The sequence below is a fragment of the Stigmatopora nigra genome, chromosome 8 (assembly GCF_051989575.1).
Source record: "Stigmatopora nigra isolate UIUO_SnigA chromosome 8, RoL_Snig_1.1, whole genome shotgun sequence".
Taxonomy (NCBI): Eukaryota; Metazoa; Chordata; class Actinopteri; order Syngnathiformes; family Syngnathidae; genus Stigmatopora; species Stigmatopora nigra.
The window spans coordinates 10,375,669-10,393,574 of record NC_135515.1 but is presented as its reverse complement, the minus strand read 5'-3'; the positions used below and the strand labels follow the sequence as shown (position 1 = coordinate 10,393,574).

Sequence of the window (17,906 nt, the reverse complement as noted above, 5' to 3'; positions counted from 1 at the left end):
GTGTGTGTTTGTGTGTCTGTGTGTGTGTATCTGTGTGCGTCTGTGTGTGTCTCTGTGAGTGTGTCTGTGTGTGTGTCTCTGTGAGTGTGTCTGTGTGTGTTTGTGTGTGCATGTGTGTATGTGTTTGTGTGTGCATGTGTGTGCATGTGTGTTTGTGTGTGCATGTGTGTATGTGTGTGCATGTGTGTGCATGTGTGTGTTTGTGTGTGTATGTGTGTGTTTGTGTGTGCATGTGTGTATGTGTGTGTTTGTGTGTGCTTGTGTGTATGTGTTTGTGTGTGTATGTGTGTATGTGTGTGTTTGTGTGTGCATGTGGGTATGTGTGTGCATGTGTGTATGTGTGTGTTTGTGTGTGCATGTGTGTGTGTGTTTGTATGTATGTGTGTGCATGCATATGTGTCAGTGTGTGCATGTGTGCGTGTGTATGTGTGTCCGTGTATATGTGTGTGTGTTCAGCGGTTCGGATGCGGATGGGTGGCTTTGCCCTTTCGGATCCAAGGCGGGACCGTGGCATCCACAATCTCGCTACCCACGCTGGTACTTGTAGTGCATTGCTCCTGGACATGTTTCATGTTGACATGCGTAAAAAACTACACTTCCCCTCTGCTGTCGCATGCGCTCCCGTCTCCCATTGGCTGGCCGCTCCAGCCGCAGCCCCAGAGAATGAATGAAATTGAAATAGCTGCTACATTACATGTACAATACCGGGCGCTGCAGCGTTGCATTCTATCATACTACACCAAAATGGCCACAGCGGTACAGAACCACCTCAAATCGTAAGTACGACACCTATGCATTTTAGCTATCGGTGCGTGTTGCCAGTCTTGTTTTTTTTTTATATATTTCCTATTTCCCAAACCTCCATGCACAAATCGAGCGAAGACAATGAAAATGCACAAAAGTTATTTTTTTTTGGTGTGCGTGTGTATGGAATGTCGATGTTGCGTTGATGTACAAACGGTTTATTTGTTCCCCGGGAGCCTGACAGGAGTCGCGTGCGTGTGCATGTGCATGTGCGCGAACACGGAGGAATGCCGGGTTTGGGTTTAGGTGACCCGGGATGTCCCTTGCCGGTCTGGCCAGCCAAGATCATGGTCACATAGGCAGGCTGGAGCAAAAAAAAGAACCATTAGATGGCTTACACTACCTGTGCAGTCTGAGATGTAAACAGGTAGAAAAAGACGGGAGCTCGGGGCTGCACATTTACCTTTTGCGACCTGTATTTCGGCAGTCATTGGCCAAGGGATTTCATTTGATTCGAATTAAGTCGAGAATTCAAGCCTAATTGCAATATACCACCTTTTGCATGGATATTGCAATTTAACGGGCATTTAATTGTGCAAAGGCGTGCTCCAGGGGATTAAAGTTCCTTTGAGGCAGTATTTTTATTTAATTTATTATTTTTCTATTTTTTTTATACAATACCGTGTCTTTTTATTTTGCCGAGACTGGCTGCAGTGGAATGCAGACTACCCTTTTAGGCTCCTGGCCAAAAAAAGGTGGCTGATGTGCGCCTATTCTGCTTTCAGAGGTGTATTAGGGGAACACCATTATACCATACTACCACTACTTATACTATTTTTGCCAATTAAAAAAAAAAAAGAAGAAGAAAAATATAGTAAATAAAATAAATAACATAACCCCTTAAATACATAGTGTCCAGATACATGGATATCACATGTAGAATCTTACAGCCCACAAATTTGGTAAACAAGTGCCCCCAATTGAGTACACCAGGTCTCAATTGTATGTATAAATATATACAACAATATACATCCAATTTGTTTCTATTTGGAGGTCTGGCTGTGATTAATGAGATTTCTAGCTGGGCTGTCAAAATTAATTGGACGCCCAGTGCCGTCAATGAGTTACACGGGTGTGTTATACTAAAGGGTGGAATTATTGTGGGTGGTTTTGGTGACCACATTTGCAAAGATTGTTAGGATTTGCCATGCCTGTCATATGTAGACACCCATGAATAACTCCCTAGTGTATAGGCTGCTTTTTAACAGCATACCTTGACAGCCTGGGACTTAATTCTAATTTACTTCGATAACCCGTGCGATCTTTATAACAACGAAACCAATATAAGGTGGTGGTTTGCAAGGTCAGCGAGTTCACATTGTCACCCCACCTCACTCTCACGTGATGTCTTATTTAGCATATATATATATTTTTTGGGCTTTCACAAAGATCTACTCATTTTTCCTTTGTGCACATTTTGGGTACCTAAAGCAAAATTCGCTTTGTCCTGAAATGGCCTCCTGCTAATTAATTCAGTGGATGTGAAACCTGTAGAAGACATCTTGAGTCGGTCGCTGTCCATGGTGCTGTGTTATGCGAAGACGAATCAGCAGAGGAGAAGCGATTCGCTCCAATCTACTGGAGACTTTTCAAATATTCTCTCTACTCTCTCAGTCGGATTAGAGATAATCTCTCTCTCTCTCTCTCTCTCTCTCTCTCTCTCTCTCTCTCTCTCTCTCTCTCTCTCTCTCTCTCTCTCTCTCTCTCTCTCTCTCTCTCTCTCTCTCTCTCTCTCTCTCTCTCTCTCTCTCTCTCTCTCCCCTCTCTCTCTCTCTCTTTCTCGATCTGCCTTGATCTCTCTCTTTATCTCCATCTCCCCCTCTTCCTCTCTCTCTTCCTTTCTCTCTTTCTCTCTCTTTCTGTCTCTTTCTCTCTCGGTCTCTCTCCGTCTCTCTATCTCCCTTTCTCTCTCCATCTCTCTCTCACTCTCTCCCTCCCTCTCTCTCTCTCTCTCTCTCTCTCTCTCTCTCTCTCTCTCTCTCTCTCTCTCTCTCTCTCTCTCTCTCTCTCTCTCTCTCTCTCTCTCTCTCTCCCTCACTCTCCCCCCCTCACTCTCTCCCTCTGTCCATCTTCTCCCTCTCTCTCTCTCTCTCTCTCTCCCTCTTTCCTTTCTCTCCACATCACCCTCACTGACCTGCTTCCACATTCAGGCTCTCCTTTTTCATGATTTTCCCAATCTCACACTCCATCTCGGACACTTGCAAATTTACTAAGGGTTGCTATTTGCCTGTTCTCTCGTTGGTCTCATCACCCTCCAACCTCCATCATACTTTCTCCCATGTTCGATCTAGTGCCAAGTCCTGAAGAGATTTTGTTGCACCTTCCTTCCTCCACAAGAAAATTTTACGGCTCACTTCTTTTACGATTATGAACAGCATGTTTTATCTTCTCATCCGAAGCACTCTAGTAGTAGCCACTACTGATTTCACCTTTTTCCAAATAATACGAGTAGCATTCATCACACATTTGTGAATAATTTGGAAATAATGTTTTTTTTGTGTACCTTCATGTGTGCCTATACTGCATATTGCCATGACTTCCATGTTTTTTTTTCTTCTTCTACCCTGCCTGCTTGGCTGAACCCAGTGAATAATGAGTTCCATGTAATAAAACTCGGTGTGCAAACAGCTCCGCATGTGATAGCTGAATGGCAGCCAGAGCATCCATTTCTACATCTTCATTTTCCCTTTCAATCTCCCCCGTCATTCCTTAACTTGCTCATCTATAAACACGTTCACATTCACACTCTCTCCTACTCTTCTTTATTCATAAGGGAGCAAGCCTAAGGTCTGATGTTTTTTTAAGGGCGTTTCTTCCCCAAGTTACTGCTTTCATCTTATCTTTATTTAGTTTTTTTCTGCTTTACTTTGTGGTTTTTTTTTTGTATTTTTCTTTTACCAGAAGATAGGATTGAGAACGAGTGTGAGGGAGGAATAGAGAGAAAGAGAGAGACATAGATAAGTATTTTTAGCTCTATGACCTATTTCTCCAGTGCTACCTAACTGACAGTCAGTCAGTTTCACTGCTTTGGGACCTTGAGTGATTTCCATCCAGGAATTTGTAGTTTAAACGTGTCCAAATTAAAGATGCGTGACTCTAGAAGAAAAGAACCACAAGAGGCTAAAATCACTCCCATCTTTGTGTAAGTCCTTATTTTTTTATATAGGTCCAGTGCATCTTCTTATCAAGAGTTCTTAAGGGTGGAGTCAACACCAACATTGCTTCTCTCTGCAGCTCTTCAATAGGGATGCCGACAAGGGAGGAGTTTTTAGTGATGGTGGCGTGTTTCCAGAGGGTGGGAGGGGGTTAAACTAAGGAATCACCAACCCGCACACTCACATGCGCACACTGGGCAAAATACAGGGGTAAAGAGTCCATCGCCATTGTAAGAGGCCAAGTGCAGTGGCAATAAATCTCACCTGAAGGAGCTGCTCAGAGGCAAGATTGCTTTACTCTGATGCACTGCCCCTAATACACACACACTGCAGTTAAAGCTATGGTATGCGCTATATTGTATACACCCACACACAAAGACTAGATATGCATGCATGCACAAGGCTAGAGACTTATACTGTACACTGCAATGTGACTATTCATGCACGTGTGGACACAAAAAAGAGGTGCATGCAAGTGTGCACAGAAATGGAAAGGAGCTTTTTTTTTTAGAGGCAAGATAGATGAGATCACCAAACCCACAAATGTCAGACATGTGAGATAATAGACAATCCCATGGGAAGTTAAATTTGTCCTTTTTGTATGCCCCCATGTACTGCACTAAAACTTAAAACTCATCTCCCATACTGCAATAGTTGTATTTATTAATGGGCAAGCGAGAGAGAGAAAGACCAGTCATTTCAGCGAGTGTGAAAGTGGAGGACAGTGCAAAAGAAATTGAATTGAGGGTGGTGGGGAGGAGGGGTGGTGCTGGTGAATTGGTACGGGTGATATTGCATAGTTTAATCTGTTGAGTTCAGCCATGGAATGGCTGAGTTGGGGGATGGGAGGAACAGTACAGAAGGCCGCCTGATATTACTTCTTGACTGTGCATACACACACATTAGTACTGCAATCACACACACACACACACACACACACACACACACACACACACACACACACACACACACACACACACACACACACACACACACACACACACACACACACACACACACACACACACACACACACACACACACACACACACACACACACACAATCCAAAGCTCCTTAGGACAGGAAATGCCAATATGAGTGGACTTTTTGTGCATGTGGATGTGAGCAAGTGCACAGATGGACAGCACTAAGTGAACAGGCGTGTGTACCAGGTGTGTAGACTTGACTGTATCGGCGCAAGTGTTTCCAAGCTTAGAAAATAGAACAGTGCACCCATCTTGAAGTTTAAAGTTTGCAATCTGCCTTGTGTTTTTTTATGAAGTAGTCTGCATTCACTTAAACTTTTTTTCTCCATTTCCCTAACCACAATTAAAGCACTCTGTTTATTGTGGTTTCTACTTTAATTGTACTAATTTGGGTGATTCCCAATAGTATTTCTCTTGTACAGTGCCAATGATTGGATTTTACCGCTAGGGGGGGCTCTGTGTTTCTCTATTGAAGTCTAATGAGTGTTAATTGCTGCAACTGGGAAATACAACCTGAACATATTATACACTATGTATATGTATGTATATAGATAGATAGATACACAAAATGTTGGAATAACCTATAAAACATGCTAATGTTCACTTTTAAGTGTTAAAACTTTCACATGAATAAAAAAATGGACTCCATTGTATCATTATAAGAGGTTTATTTTAATCAGTATGGTTACATAGATACTTGATATGCAATAATATAATTTAGGACATTAGAAATAACCATTCTCTCTTTAAATTAATACTTCCAAATGCAGTATCTATTGGTTACAGTACGTATTGACAAACTGTGTTTTGTTGTGATGAGCACAGGGAAAATCTTAATATTTTCCATGTATTAATTTTTGTTTAGACATTGTTCTTCACTGAAGCTTCTGTGTGTAGATTGGGCAAAATGCCAGCTAATTACTGAAAGGCTGTATATATTTCTGATGGCACTTAAAAATGTGTCTTTTACTATTTGCCAGAAATAATCTTGAAAAGGCTGTTCCTAAAAATGTTTTGGTTACTTTAGTTTATGAAAGGGTTTCTGTGTTTTGTTCTTTTAGCAATCTGTATGACCAGCTGGACTAACAACAGCTCTGGTCTTTATATAAACAGTTTAGACTCGCACAGGTGTAGTAGGAAAATTAGTAACACAAAAGGAGATGGAAAAACAAAATATAGTCTGTCAAAATCACAAATTCAATAAATCAATCAAAGGATTTAAGTAGACAAGCAATTGCACTCACAACTTACAACGCCATTAAGCAGGAATTGATCCACTGCCCCACGCACCCAAGCCAGGCGGTCTTCAATTTATTTTGGAAGTAAATCCAAAGTAAGACCACTGGATAGGGTCGTGGTTCAGTAGCCTGCATATAGTGCGGGAAGGTGCAGGCACGATTCCCGTTGGTGGTAGTATTATTGTGAGTTCAAATGGTCGTCTGCCTCTCTCTGTACCAAATGGCGGAATGGCGACCAGTCTAGGATGTAGTCTGTCTTATGCTTGAAGTAAACTGGGATAGGCTCAACCCTTGCAAACATGTGGTGAAGATAAATAAATGAAAAATATTTCGAAAACAGGATATTCTCTTGCTGAGACCCATTTTGTGAAGATTTTTATGCTTCAGATATTTCTAAAACGTGTTGACTTTTCAACAGACATGACATACATATTGACTTCACAATTTGCCGTAAAATAGACTTATTATACGGTGATCAACAGAATTGAGTTGATCATTTCTATTTAGAGTTTGGGAACGGTAAAATGTAATAATAGTTAGTTACCTAATGTAATGTCATTACAGTAGTTGAGTTTTATCAAAAGGCTTGTTTAAAATGCAAAATTTATGAACGGTAGTGTGAATATAAGCCTACGATTGACTAAAGCTCCTGAGGGCCAACCTTTTGAATAAATTGGACACCATGAAGTCAAACAGAAATCAAAATGCATGCCAATTGAATCTTTTAAGACGATGTTGCACAATAAACTGCCATCATTTCCAAAATCACATTGATTCTTCTTAACTTCTTGCAAAAATCCTACACAACAACACAATTCAAACAGATGATCAGATCATTAGAATTGATTTAACACCAATTGAATCGAAATTGCTCCAGGAACGACGACTTCCCTGCCATTCCAGTCCAACCAAATGATGGGTTTCACGGTCCTTATAATGTGACAGCAAAGCCATTTTAACGATGGGATAAAAGATGAAAAAAGGGATATCTGTGAGCGATGTCCTTGCTGAAAAAGGAGTATTTCACAGGTCATCGTGCTCCCATCCTTTCTTTTTGTCCATCATCTGTCACTCCTCTCTATCTCCTTTACCCTTGCCTGCCTATTTTCTACCCATCCATTTGTTTTTCTTTTAATAAAACCACCTCCATATTAAGCCATTTCTCTCCCAACTCCATCTTTGTTTTTTTTTTGTTTTTTTGTAGCTCCTCTCGCCTTCAATCTTTCTCAAACAGTCATGCAGCTTCCCTATCTCAATATTATAAAAGCGTGCGTACCTAAATTGATGGAAGCTATTTTCTCCAGCTGTCAACTTACAGTGTTATCAAGAAACTTATTTCGGTAGCTCGGTGGACAGCAGGAGGAAAGACTGATGGAGGGTAGAGGATTTGAAGTAAGAGGCTGTTTAGGGAGGTGCTGGATGAGGAGCTTTTTGGTGGCCTGTTTTACATTTTAAACGTGTTCCTTTCCTCACCACTTATTCATTCTATCTCTCTCACTGGTATTTCACTTTTTTCATCAGTGAACCTTTAAATGGAAAATCTCTTTTTTTAGCAACTATTTCTCTTAGCAGGTATACAGAATATGTCTCCTTAGAGATAATTTCCCTTAATTTTGGCTTGAGTTCAATGTTTGTTTGAACAGGCTTTAGTCATATGCTATACTATTCCTGTATGTGCTTTGAAACTATTGGGGCCATTGCTGGCATTGTGGTAGAACTGGATTTTAATAGTGAAGCAATTTTTTCTATAAAATGGTCAAATGGTCCACACAGACAAGCACAGGCAGCTGTGTAAAGATGTATTCTCTTCAGCAAACTGTGAAGAGCTCATTTGCAGTGACACATTAACAAACATGGGCATGGTTTGCCCCACATATCACAGATCACATCCTTTAAATGTCACATGCTCAGTGCTGGCCAGAGAGCTTGGAGGATTAGTTCAGTAGATTTTAAAGATGCTGCTTCGCTGTGTATTATTGTTGAATTTGTCCACATTTTGACTTTTAATGGTGTCACATGGGGTGAGTTTCTTCCTCACTGTTTTTATTTCAGACTTTTTTTTGTAATACTTCTTATCACTGATCATTTTTGGTTTTTTTTTTCCATGTGGGAGTTATCATTGCTGTCCTTTTTATTGATTCTGAATAGATGTAGCTTTACTTTATTACATTTTCAGCAATACCAGTATGAATCTCTACATACCTCACGATAAGATTTTAGACTCATTTTAACATTTATTATATAATATGGTTTACAACCATTCTTATGGGTTAGGAAATCAACCTAAGTTATTCTACAATTAAAGAGAAAATAAATCTAGATCTAAATGGGAATATACAAAAATATTCTTGATATAAATCTATCAAAAACTATTGTCTTCTTTACAGACCTAAATATTTCAGTGAATAAATACAGCAACACTATATTATTGCAACATTCTTGGAAATTAATGTTTCTTAACATAGGAACTTTCCTAGTGGAAAATGTCTATACCAAACCTTTGGTTCCTTTATCAAACAGTAACAACTTTTTCAAAAGATATATCGATGGTAGGCTAGAGATAGTCCATTTTGATAGTCTGAGGCAAAATCATAACAAAAAAATCAACCTTACGTACATAAAATCTTTCAGATCCATCCCAAAATAATAATAGCAATTTTGGTTGGTGTCCTTAACAACTACAAGAGGAAAAACAACAAAAAAAGTGAATACCTTTATGAGCCTGCCCCTGGGCACTCTAAACAATGACCACACTTAAAACTGCAACCATTTCTGTAAATACATTTTTTCTCCCCCCTTTTCATACATTCAAACATTTTTGAAAAAGCTCCAGGGAGCTAAAGAAACCAAAACCTATGGTTGCCAACCCCTGGACTAACCTTTTAAAGAGGTCTTGCCTGCCATCTGTTACTCCCTCACAATATGTCACTAAAAATTTTGTTTAATGTTATTTATTCTTTTTACAATTAAACAAAACAAGCATTGGACACTTTGTACCTCATTACTTTTTATGAATACAGCAAAATACTGCAGATTAGAATTGTTTTATTATTTATTTATTTCTTTTAAAGTAAAAGGTCGATAAACTTGTTCTCACCAAGTGACAGTTGGTTCACCAAAGCTTTAACTTGGATGCCTGTGTGTGTGTGTTTTGTTTCTTACTGTGTGTAGAGCAGAGTGACCTTGGTATCTATGCTCAGCGGCGACACACAAGAGAAAAGTGATTAACTGTAGAAAGACAACAAGGGAGGTGTGAACGCAAAATTAATCATGTCGAGAGAGCGTAAAAGTAAATAAAGATTTACTTAAAGTGGAAAGAAGCCGAAGGCACAAAGTAGTGGAGGAAGGAGTGAAAAGTCAAACCAATGGAGGAATGGAGAAAAGGGACATGAATGAATGAAGATGGAAAATGACTCATACTGCATCTGTTGGGCTTTTTCTTTTCTCCCCCACAGGCAATCTGGAGGTGCAGTCATCAAGAACAGGTAAGAGAGAGAGAGAGAGCAACCTAGCATTGAATCTTAATCAGACTAAATCAATGAGTGCAAAAAAGTGTATTAGTGTTCTTCCTAGAAACCATTGTGATTTTTTATTCCTATTGTTGGTCCTTGCCAGTTTATCTGCTACAATTTAATTGGATTGACTTGACAGTAAGCCACCTCGTGGTGTAGAGGTTCACTCGCCTGACTTTGGTGCGGGCTTCAATCCTGCTGGTGGTGGTATGATTGTGAGTGTGGATGGTCGTTTGTTTCTCTTTGTGCTCTACGGTTGAATGGCGACCAGTCTTGGGGTGTATTGGTGTCAGAGTCGGGTTGGGTCGCGTTAACGTCAACTCGATTTCATGTGGGCTAGACCATTTTAGATATAATATTTAGATTATTTTTCTATAAATGGATTAAAAGAACTGGATTAAAAGCCCAGAATACTCATTTTTTTATAGATCTAAAACAATGTTTATTTTAGCTTTTTTTAATATATTTTTAGATTTTACAAATTATTTTTGAACTAAAAACACAGAAAAAATGGATTAAAAAATTACAACTATTGATTTAAAAGGGGGAAAATAAGGAAATGTAATACACATCTATACTCTTCATTTGAATTTGATCCTAAAACAGAAAGTCGGCACTCATGATTTACTTTCCCGGGCCACACAAAATGATGCGGTGGTCCAGATTTGGCCCTCGGGCCGCCACTTTGACACATGTCGTCTAGGGTGTAGTCTACCTTTCGCCTAAAGTCAGCTGGGTTAGGCTCCAGCAACCCCCGCAATCTTTTCGAGTATCCATGGTATGGAAGATGAATGAATGAATGACTTGACAGTTTATCTCCACATCGGGACTGTTTTAATGACACAATATTAAACATATTCATAGACAGTCTTCATAGATAGTCTTTAAGATCAAATTATATTTGAGACCGAAAGGCCTAGTAGGACTATAATCTTTTTTTTGGGGAAACTGGGGGGGCTGGAGCTTATCCCAGCTAAAATAACATTTTTAAATTAAATTATTGTTGATGTTTCTTAACTCTATCACTTTCCTCTGGTTTAGTCTTGGAGAGGAGTTCTACAAGGAAGCCATCGAACATTGTCGCAGCTACAATGCCCGTCTGTGTGCTGAGCGCTCCATGCGTCTACCTTTTCTGGACTCCCAGACAGGTGTGGCACAGAGCAACTGCTACATCTGGATGGAGAAGAACCATCGTGGACCAGGTGGGTCCCCATGTGTGCCTTTGGTTGTTTTCATACCATGTGACCTACTAAAATGCCTTTCGTACTTTTCCAAAACCAAGTTTGTCCCTCCCTTCTCTCAACTAGTGCCTCTGTTTTCTACCAAATACATATTTTTCTCCTTCTCTGCCACACTTAATCAACCCCCTCTGCATTTGAGCTCATCTACTCCACCTTCTTTTATTCTACCTAGGATGGTGGGTTTTTGGGAGATGACAAAAACACTCCAAGTGGGGATAATATTGCTAAAAATACTTCCAAAAATGTGTCTGCATGTTTGTGTGAGTTTGCGTGTCAAAAAGGAAAGTGGGCTTTATGTATTTTCAGTTTTGTAAGTAATAGGGTGGAAATTGTTCTTGCTTTCTTTAAAAAAGTAAAACAACTCCAACTGTATTGTCATGATGTCAAAATTTCCAAAGTGCATTAAAATGTGTTCACAACTAAGCTGTTTGTTTTGTGCTTTGAATTTCAGGTCACGCACCAGGTCAGCTGTACACATATCCTGCTCGTTGCTGGCGCAAAAAGAGGCGGTTGAACATTCTGGAGGACCCAAGGCTTGTTCCTATTGAGTTTAAGATCGGTAAGGAAGAATCAATTCATACAATATAATGCTTTGAAAAACCCTCTCAACCAGTTAGTTGAACAATTTATTATAGGTTCAATCGGATCCACTTTCTTGTCATTCTAATTATCATTATTGTTAGTATGATTTAAATCACGTGTCAAAGTGGCGGCTTGGGGGCCGAATCTGGCCCGCAGCATCATTTTGTGTGGCCCGGGAAAGTATAGATGTATATTAAATTTCCAGATTCCCCCCCTTTTAAATCAATAATTGTCATTTTCTAATCAATTTATTTCAGTTTTTAGTTCAAAAATCATTTTTTAAATCTAAAAATATATCAAAAAAAGCTCAAACAAACATTGTTTTAAATCTATAAAAAACTGAATATTCAGAGCTTTTAATCTAGTTCTTTTAATCCATTTATTTAAAACAAAATCTAAATATTATATCTAAAATTGTCTGGACCGCGTCTGAGTCTGACACCCTTCATTTAAATTATGGACTTATTTTAAATTTGATTCCTGGAACAAGTTAAAAAAAAGGCTGACATCACTTTTCCTTAAAGAACGCTCAACATACATTTCAGAAGTGGCAACTGTTTATTAATGGAACTTTGTAGTCTGGTCAAGACATGTCTCTGTATTTATATATTTTTTCATTTATAATGCACACATAAAATTAAGAAATATTTAGTTTTATGTCTCAAATTTACTGGAATTCATTGACTAGGGGAACAAGCGAGACTTTTAATCTCAAGCAATGTTGTTTTTTTTCCGGTTAGTACACTTGTTTGAATATGACTTCTCATTTCAATGGCTTCTCATCAGACTATGAGGCCTCCCTAAAGAAGGAGGGTGGTATTCCAGATGGCCCTGTATTGGAGTCATTGCTTTCAGGAGATACACTGGATAAGAAGGTAGAAACAAAAGAGGAGGAGCCAATGAGTGAGTGTCAGGTAAGACCTGTTTTATATTCTTATCTCTTCACTTTTGTTCTGCTTAGATTTCTATATATTTTTTAAACCACTACAGTGCAATTGTGTACTGTACTGCTATTCCCTTAACAGAAATTACTGGTTGGAGATTTCTCTCATGAGCTGGAGGTAGATGAGATGGAAGAAGATGTTCCCAAGCGCAAGAACCGTACCAAAGCACGGGTAGGGCCTCACTCAAAGTATTGAGGGTGACGACTAACTATTTGGCTTTTTGTGCGTACAATACTGCAGAGTTGGCAAACAGTAATTTTTCAGTTTTTCTTCTTCCAACTCTGATTAGACTATATTTGCCCCCCCCCCCCCTTTAACCACCTCACCTCCTTAGGGAATATAATCAAGTGTTAACAATGTATCTCGATAAGGATCACATTCACGTACATAATGTTTCACAGAGACACCAGGCTTGTTAATTGGAGCTGTTGGTCCCCTGCTAGGTGTCATCAGTCCCCTCCTGCTGGAGTGAAACTTTGCACTGAGAGCAGATGATTAAAATGCAAACACGTTCGTGTGTTGACACGTAGAGTGATGAGTGTGTCGCTCAGCTTTTCTAATTTGTGTTTGTGCTAGTATTGATGTTCAAACTGTTCTGCCATGTGCCTGGTGTCTAAATTGTCTTCTTATGTTCATGTGTGTGTGTGTGTGTTGGTCAGGCCTACGGTGTTGGTGGCATGAGAAAACGTCAAGAACCACCTGCTATAGAGGACAGAGACAAGCCCTATGTCTGTGACAGTGAGTGTTTACCTAATTTTTTTTAGGCCGCAAAGATCGAATGACCACTTGCAGCTTTTCTTTCTTTCTGTTTTTGTATTCTAGTATGTGGAAAGCGCTATAAAAATCGCCCAGGACTGAGTTACCATTACACTCACACTCATCTAGCAGACGAAGAGGGCGAGGAAGATTCAGAGAGGCACACACTTCCCTTCCAACGCAAAAACAACCACAAGCGTAAGTGTATTGATCATTGAATTATTTATATCATTTGTGAGATTAATTTATTCGATGGGAAAGCATGGTAACCTGGTGGTCAGTCGGACAAAGTTACACTTTTGAGGTTTTGGGTTAAAATCGATGATGTTTTATGTGAAGACATGTTGAACGACAAAGGACAGAATTGTTCCTTTTTGAACCCTCCAATGTTTTTGTGAGTAAATGTATTGGATAATGTGTCTGATGATTGTTTCTATCTGCTCAGATCTTGCTTTTAGATTGTTTGCTTAAAGAATGCTTTAGATTAGGGGTAAGGAACCTATGGCTCAGGAGCCACATCTGGCTCTTTTGATGGGCGCATATGGCTTTCCGTCAACCTATGATGTAAAATATGGAAACGCACTAATTGAAACTGTGGCGTTGAGGGCTGGACTATTTTAGATATAATATGTTTGTTTTAGCTTTTTTAATATATTTTTAGATTTTACAAAATGATTTTGAACTAAAAACACAGAAAAAATGGATTAAAAATTGCAATGATGGATTTAAAAAGGGGAAACTCGGGAAATATTATATACATCTATACTGTTCATTTGAATTTGATCCGAAAACAGAAAGTCGGCACTCATGATTTACTTTCTCGGGCCATACAAAATGATGCTGTGGGCCAGATTTGGCCCCCGGGCTGCAACTTTGACACCTGTGGCATAGAACATCAGAGCTGTTATGCAAACCTTCGCCAAAGCCAACATAGCCATAACGAATGTCATGAATGAGCTGAACCAACTGAACAAATGTATGGCCGAGGGTACCCATTGTCACAGTTAATTATGGAAATAAAGATAATTCAAAAATATTATAAAAGGTCGGTATTGTATTGAGTGATTAAATCAAAGAATTCTTGAAGTTAAGTTGGTGAATACAAAATGATTTCCCCCAAACAGTTTAAGTACTATAAATGTTATGTATAGTGGTTGCAGCTCCCATTAATCAGTTGCCAAGAAGTAGTAACAGTTTTGGAAGGGAGGTAACCCCTGAACTACATAAACTGCACCCCCAAATCCTTTTCACGCTGCACTTAGTTTTACCAGGTGTTAACTGCATGGCAGGTGGTAGCCCCCCGATGCAGGCATAAACATTTTCCGCACTGTTTGCTGTTTGCAAATGAACACTTTTTATTTCAAACACGTGTGCCACTGTGGCCCGCAACCATTTGACGCGCCCGATGCCAGCCGTCATGGCGTTTTGCTTCGTTGGTGCACCGAAGCAGGGCATGTAATGTCTCTTGAGATTCTCTGGGATCTCAAGAAACAATTGGAATGCCTGGAAAAAAACTGTAATATGATGATAATATTTTTGCCTTCAATTCATTTATTTCCACATTATTCATAGTGTTTGATCCCCGCGGTTATCATATTGATAAATGAAATGCATCTGACATCCGCTCAAATGCCTGTGAAGCTTCAATCAAATTCACCAAATCGGATTAAACTAACCGAGCAGCAAACTAGAATTGCTTTAAGAAGGCATATCCTTTAGATTATGGAATATAAAAAGGTCCAGTTCAAATAATGAAATTGAAACAAACACAGTGTCAAACTATTTATTATCATATATATTTAAGGGAGTGGCCAGGTGGGTGGGCGGTTAGCATGTTACATCACAGTTCTGATGTCAAAGGTTCGATACCAGGTCAGTCCTCACAGTATGGCGCTTACATGCTCTCTCTGGGCTTGTGTGGGTTTTCTCTGGGTACTCCAGTTTTCTCTCACATCCACAGAAACCATGCAGGGTACACCCCTAGGTATGAATTTGAGTGGGAATGGTTGTCTGTGTCCTTGTGCCTTTCCAATGTGTATGCATAGGTGTGGACCATTGTGTGTGCATGGGCATCTCTGTCTGTTTGGGTGCCTAGATGTGTACGTGTGTGAATTTAAATCGCTTAATATCCTCCGTTCTTCCATGCCAAAGTCAGTAATCACACACTCGTGCACGCCAACACACATGGGCATGAACACCACACACACGCACAGTCTTTGAAAATGCAATCTTCTCTCTGCTGAAATGAATAAAGGAAGCTTAGCTGTCTTGGTGGCTCTGTATATGGCTCTATACATATATATGTGTGTGTGTGTATGTATGGATATATCTATATCTATATATATATCTATATATATATATATATATCTATATATATATATATATATATATATATATATATATATATATATATATATATATATATATATATATATATATATATATATATATATATATATATATATATATATATATCAATTTTTTAAACTTTTTTTTATTTATATTTATATATATATATATATATATATATATATATATATATATATATATATATATATATATATATATATATATATATATATATATATATATATATATATATATATATATATATCTAGGGCGATGAGGGTGGGGTCATGAAAATGTGCAGTTTGTGTCGTTTGTGTATGTTGTGGAGCATTATACGGCACCCCAATGGTGTGACTATCATAGCGGACACACCACCACCCTATATGCGATAATATTAATATGACTCCACTGAATGAGAACAGCACTGCATGCATAATTCATGTTTTATTCTGGCTCTAAAAAAAGATGTCTAGACACTATAGGGCGGTATGCAGCATCCACAGTGTACGGTATTACCATAATGTCTTGTTTGAGTAAAGGACTTAAATAATTCAGTCCTAATTTATTATTGTCGTGATGATTATGATAGATTTTTTTTCAGTAGAAAATCATTGTTTCATTTTTCTGTCTCCTTTATTTGTGTTTTTATTCTCTTCTATATCAACACGGTATGTTATCTCTTATGCTACTCCATCCATCATCCTAAAGCAGATATCCCTTCCTTTTAAAAGCAGACAATATGCCATTTCGACAAATTTATCATTAGAAATTAATTTGTGCTAAGGTCTGTTTTCTTTTTGGGGATTTCTCATCATCCAAAAAATTATATGGATAGAGCAGAATGAAATGTTGGCAATGATGTGCTAGTGAGAGCGGTTGAGAGTGGAAGACAGATGGGAGGAGGAGGTGAAGTGGATGAATAAAGATGGGAGAATGTAGTAATGCTCAAATGTCCAGCTGAAAATTGGTTTGGTTGGAATTGAACAGCCAGTCGGTATGTACATTGATGAGGATAGAAATTGGAATGGCATAAGACAACTGGATTCAAACAGTATGAATGTAGATTAAAGAATAATGATAGAAAGTGGAGGAGGTCATTCTATACCGTCCTCCTCCTCCTCCTCATCAGAATTGAGATTCAGTGGCCACTTTATGTAGACGGACAGACGGCAATCCAGTGTGGAGCAGCAGGAACACCGAGTGCCCTGATCGTTGGCCTTGAGTTGTGTGCATGTGTTATACGAGCAATCATGGTGTGTGAGTGTGTGTGTGTGTGTGGGTGTATATTTATGTGTGTCTGACATGCTATAGAGCTTTTGAAGGTCAGAGTCTCTCTGTCTCGACTCAGCATTGTTGCTGTGATTCTTTTCATGCTTTCAAATGGCCTCCTCTCGGAGTTGGAGACTGAATTTGGATTCGACAATATCCATACAAATGTTGCTACAACTAAGACGTCATCATCTGATTTTAGTCACGTCAATGCAAATGATTTACTTTTGCGAGCCGCACAATAATGATGTAGTGCACGTGTCAAAGTGGCGGCCCGGGGGCCAAATCTGGCTCGCCGCATCATTTTTTGTGGCCCGGGGAAGTAAATCATGAGTGCTGACTTTCTGTTTTAGGATCAAATTAAGATGAAAAGTATAGATGTATCGTAAATATCCTGATTTTCCCCATTTTAAATCAATAATTGTCATTTTTTTAATCCATTTTTACTGTTTTTAGTTCAAAAATCATTTTGTAAAATCTAAAAATATATTTTAAAAAGCTAAAATAAACATTGTTTTAGATCTATAAAACTGAATATTCGATCTATAAAACTGAATATTCAGGGGTTTAATCCAGTTCATTTAATCCATTTATAAAAAAAAAAATCTAAATATTATATCTTAAAATGGTCCAGCCCACATGAAATCGAGTTGACGTTAACGCGGCCCGAGAACCAACCCGAGTCTGACACCCTTGATGTAGTGGGTTGTATCTTGCTCATGGGCACCTGTGCTTTACAGTTTCCTACCCCAAACCAGCTGTTTTTGTTTGACTGACTACTAAATCCCAGAATGGGGAGTGCAAATTGGAAAAAAAATATATCAATCTCATAACATAAAAGAAGAAGTAACAGCAGAAGTGATATTAGTAGATTATTTTGTAGCATATTGAGGTCACACAACTTTTCTTGTTGTTTTTATTGCCAAATGAAATGAAATGAAAAGTGCAATCATTTTAAACAACCATCTACTCTATTCTATTTGTCATCAGGTAATATTTAGACTCCTTTTTAATTGGCTATTGTTCAATTTCCCATCAAAATTCATAACCATCGCAACTAAAAATTCCA

General features: G+C 38.7%; 1 protein-coding gene across 1 annotated transcript in view; it reads left to right on the top strand.

Moving 5' to 3' along the window:
- The first annotated feature begins 570 nt into the window (after window positions 1-570).
- dpf1 (double PHD fingers 1) overlaps window positions 571-17,906 on the top strand; it is a 33,690-nt gene continuing 16,354 nt past the window's right edge. Inside the window, exons 1-8 of the mRNA XM_077722670.1 lie at window positions 571-776; window positions 9,640-9,669; window positions 10,738-10,898; window positions 11,389-11,496; window positions 12,306-12,433; window positions 12,545-12,634; window positions 13,123-13,201; window positions 13,286-13,417. Of these exons, the coding sequence (XP_077578796.1) occupies window positions 571-776; window positions 9,640-9,669; window positions 10,738-10,898; window positions 11,389-11,496; window positions 12,306-12,433; window positions 12,545-12,634; window positions 13,123-13,201; window positions 13,286-13,417 (934 nt within the window). The remainder of the gene's footprint in view (window positions 777-9,639; window positions 9,670-10,737; window positions 10,899-11,388; window positions 11,497-12,305; window positions 12,434-12,544; window positions 12,635-13,122; window positions 13,202-13,285; window positions 13,418-17,906) is intronic.